This window comes from Triticum aestivum, chromosome 7B, assembly GCF_018294505.1.
Source record: "Triticum aestivum cultivar Chinese Spring chromosome 7B, IWGSC CS RefSeq v2.1, whole genome shotgun sequence".
In the NCBI taxonomy this organism is placed as follows: domain Eukaryota; kingdom Viridiplantae; phylum Streptophyta; class Magnoliopsida; order Poales; family Poaceae; genus Triticum; species Triticum aestivum.
The window spans coordinates 617,339,888-617,344,091 of NC_057813.1; the positions used below are offsets into that span (position 1 = coordinate 617,339,888).

Consider the following 4,204-nt stretch of genomic DNA (forward strand, 5'->3'; position numbering starts at 1 on the left):
CGATGGTGTCCGAGGACTCAACCTCCAGGGTGATGGTCTTGCCTGTGAGGGTCTTGACGAAGATCTGCATACCACCACGGAGCCTGAGCACCAAGTGGAGAGTGGACTCCTTCTGGATGTTGTAGTCTGCAAGGGTGCGGCCATCCTCAAGCTGCTTGCCGGCAAAGATGAGACGCTGCTGATCCGGTGGGATACCCTCCTTGTCCTGGATCTTGGCCTTCACATTGTCAATGGTGTCCGAGGACTCAACCTCCAGGGTGATGGTCTTGCCAGTGAGGGTCTTGACAAATATCTGCATACCACCACGGAGCCTGAGAACCAGGTGGAGGGTGGACTCCTTCTGGATGTTGTAGTCCGCAAGGGTGCGGCCATCCTCGAGCTGCTTGCCAGCAAAGATGAGACGCTGCTGGTCCGGGGGGATGCCCTCCTTGTCCTGTATCTTTGCCTTGACATTGTCGATGGTGTCAGAGGACTCAACCTCAAGGGTGATGGTCTTGCCAGTAAGGGTCTTCACGAAGATCTGCATCTGTAAATACAAAGCAGACAGAACCAGAGTAAGTTGCCGGTAAGGGTCTTCACGAAGATCTGCAGTATGTCAAACAATAGATGAACCAGATGGCACCATGCTAAAAAAATGAAATTGCAACAGAGATGAAATCAGCAAACTGCCCAGGAGCTGCCCCAGTACAAGAAGCCAATGAATTGACATAGCATGCAATGCTAAATTTTAGCTTAACTATATATTAGCATATCTACCAGCGCAATCTTTACCTTCAGTGGGAGCATACGTAATCTAAAGTTGTACCGAGAAGGTGGTTAAGAAGTCAAGGAAACAACAGTAATATCGCAAACCGACATGAACTGAAGAGTTGAATTGATGCACAACTAAGTATACTCCAAGCGACTAGAAAGCCGGTAGCAAATCACAGGTGTATCCCTTAACAGCGCTTCAGAATCAGAAATTAGCATAACTATAACTACATAGAATAATCGAATCAACAGGATCGCATCCCAATAACACCACGACCACGAAGGTGTATCCTTGGACAGATCAGGCATGTAGGTGTATCATGAGCGGTACAAAATCATAAATCCGCAATAATACAACTACAACCGATGAGATGAACCGACCCAACAGCAATCGCATCGGAATCGTCAGATCTACTCGAAAATCATGGCATGATCAAGAGATTTAACAAGAATCGAGCCTAATCAACATCGACTAACTGAACGAGCTTCAATCGATCAACAACAATAGCGCCTCAACCCACCCACAGATCTACTCCGAACGATTAACAGGAATCGAGGGGAACCAACAAGAACCGATCAGGGTAGTCCTAGCAACGATCCCAGGGCACGCACGCACGCACATGGCGAGAAGGTGGGGAAGAAATCGGAGGCTCGCATCGCATACCTTGAGGAGGAGGACGAGAGAGCCTTCGCCTCGCTTCGATCGGAGAGATTTCCCGGCGAGATCGGATGGGGGGCTGGATTGGATTGGATCGGATGTGTGGATACAAGACGGGAGGAGGCGAGGAATTTATAGCCGGATCGGACGGGAGCGGAGGGAGGAAGAAGCGCTACGGCACGGGGGACGTGTGGGGTCCGGAGCGGATAGGAAAGGGAGAGGCGGTCGCGGAGTCTGTCCCCCACCGCGCAAAAAAGGCAGTATATGGGAGGAGATTCCAAAGGTGACGCCGTTTGCGGCCGTTGAGGGTTTGGCTAGTTGGTGGCCGTTTGAGTTAGCCGCCGGCCTCACGCCGTTGGTGCGGTGTGTGGGAGCGTCAGTCATGATCTTTCCTCCGACGGCACGCACGGGACAAACATATGGTTTCCAATTTTGACTGGTAATATGATTTAGTATATTATAACTTTGCAACAAGATATTTTGCGGCTGGAAATATTTGACCCCATTTCTTGAACTTACATGGCTTTTATTTTGTTACATAGTTTAATTGAGTTTGTGTTCCGAGTCCAAAAATATGGCTCGGCTGCCGTGGATAATTCACGAAAAATGAATTTCCCACTAGCTATTGGGCGCCCCTTCCCCGCCGCTTCCCACTCCCGCCGTCGCCGGTGTGGTCCGCCGGGCCCTGCCCGCGTGGCGCCGGTGGGCCGTTTTTTCCCCGCGCGCGTCGGGGGGCACGGGGGCCTCCTGATGACGGCGTTGTTGCTCGGCCGGCGGCAGTAGGGTTCCCCCAGCCTCGGGTGCCCTTGATGCAGCGACCCGGCAGTTGGTCGAATGGTGGCATGGTGGTGCTGGTGGTCGGCGGTGCCCTCACGGCCCAGATCCGGGCCCTTTCGGGCTCCATCTGGGCTGGGGCACTGCTCCTTGGTGGTGTTGATAAGGTGGTGCTGGTCTGTGGACGGTGGCGGCTTCATCGGTCGGCGAGCTGCAGCGTGGCGGCAGGGGATGTCCAGACCAATTTGGGTCCGGCCGGGCCATCAGGGCCTGGCAGGCCCCTGTCACAGCGTCCGGTCGGCTCCGCAGCGGCGGTGAAGGTGGTCCTCTCCCGTCGGCTGTGTCGCGAATGCCCCCAAGCCCATTGTCCCCTCTTCCGTCTTACAGGAATCGTGCCAGTGGCCTCGGTGAGACGGCGAAGTAAGTTCGGTGACCGTGGTGGCACATGCTGGTGGGCGGCAAGTTGGGCGATTCACTTCAGATCGTCCGGGGTGCTGGTAGGTGTTTGGGTCGGGAGAAATCCCTGACGGCTTGTCCGGCTCCGACGCGGTGACGCCTGCGGGCGGCGACGGGCCTTCCTGAAGGGCATCAGGTATACCCCTCCCCCACCACCCTCGGCGTATCGGGGGAAACCATAGGACTAGTTCGGGCAGCAGCGTCGTCATCGTCGGATTCCTTCTTGAAGGTGTTGTTCGATACGGCGAAGCTTCGGAGTGCTGGGAGCGTAGTGGAACTTCTCCAAAGGGTGCAGCGGTTGCCGGACATCTTCGCTTCGTTGATCTGCCGGAGTCGGCATTTGTTTCTCTTTCTTTCTCTCGTTTTTCTTTTGGGCTTGTTTGTGCTGCAGCCCTAGCTAACTGGATGTATCGGATGGTTTCCTTATAATATAAAGCGGGGGAAACCCTTTATCGTAAAAGAAATACTCCCCCGTCTCAAAATAAGTGTCTTGAGCTTAGTACGAATTTGTATTAGAACTAGTACAAAGTTGGGACACTTATTTTAGGACGGAGGAAGTACAATGGAATGTTGTTCAAAATGACGGTTGGGGTCGGGCATCTAGAAGGTGCGCTGTGCATGATATACAATGTCGATCTAAGATGACCAATCGATACTCAAATTAGAATGCGCAAAATGCAACAACATGACAAGCCGTCTAAGATACCCATTCCGTTTCAGAATATAAGGTGTATTGGTTCCTGTGCAAGTCAACCATTTGAAAGTTTGATCAAGATTATCGAATATAATAAAAACATCTGCAATACTTAATAGATAAGATATGAAACTACTTTTCATGATGGATCAAATGATATAAATTTCATATTACGAATATTGATATATTTTTAAAAAACTCGGTCAAACATGTACTCGTTTGACTTTTAAAAAAACAAATATACCTTATATAAAGGAACGGATGGAGTAAGAAGAAAATAGAGAAAATAGAGGCGCTAACAAAGGGGCAACAGGTGATGGAGGAGAAAATTATGGCTAAGTGGCATGATATATTTTTTGAAGCAAAAGTTTCTTATTGGAACTTTCTCTAGGCATTTTCAGAATGTATGTTGCCTGGAGATGTATCACGTCGCTCAACTTTCCTGAAGACGGCGCGCACCAAGCTGGAGAAGTGGGCGATAGGCGTTGACAGAGGCAAGGCGGAGGGTTGACATGTGCCGACGAGGGGAGAAAGAGTAGGGGTCGTCAGCACCGAAGAAGGGGTATTTAGAGAGTTATAGAGGGATGGTCTGAGAGTTAAAGGTCCCGACCCGCAAAATAACCACCAAAATGTGGGTCGGCGGGGAAAATCCCGCCCGAACAGACCCCGCAAACGCGGCTGGCCCGCAATTTTTTTAGGGACGCGGCAAAAACTCGGCTCCAACCCGCGTATTCGCGGGTTTCCGCCTCGCGCCTACGGTGCCCCGTATCGCAGTGAAGCGGTTGGCGGGAGGCACATTTCAGCATGCACCCCTTTCCCCACCTCCTTCCGCCGCTACCCGCCATAGGTTTCGCCCGTCCGCCGCCGCCGAT

At 51.8% G+C, this 4,204-nt stretch overlaps 1 protein-coding gene across 1 annotated transcript in view; it reads right to left on the minus strand.

The window, feature by feature from the left end:
• Positions 1 to 1,665, minus strand: part of LOC123156106 (polyubiquitin) — a gene marked incomplete in the record, with an annotated part of 2,467 nt that extends 802 nt beyond the window's left edge. The window contains 2 exon segments of the mRNA XM_044574275.1: positions 1 to 526; positions 1,415 to 1,665. Coding sequence (XP_044430210.1) covers positions 1 to 526 — 526 coding nt within the window.
• Between the last annotated feature and the right edge of the window lie 2,539 nt (positions 1,666 to 4,204).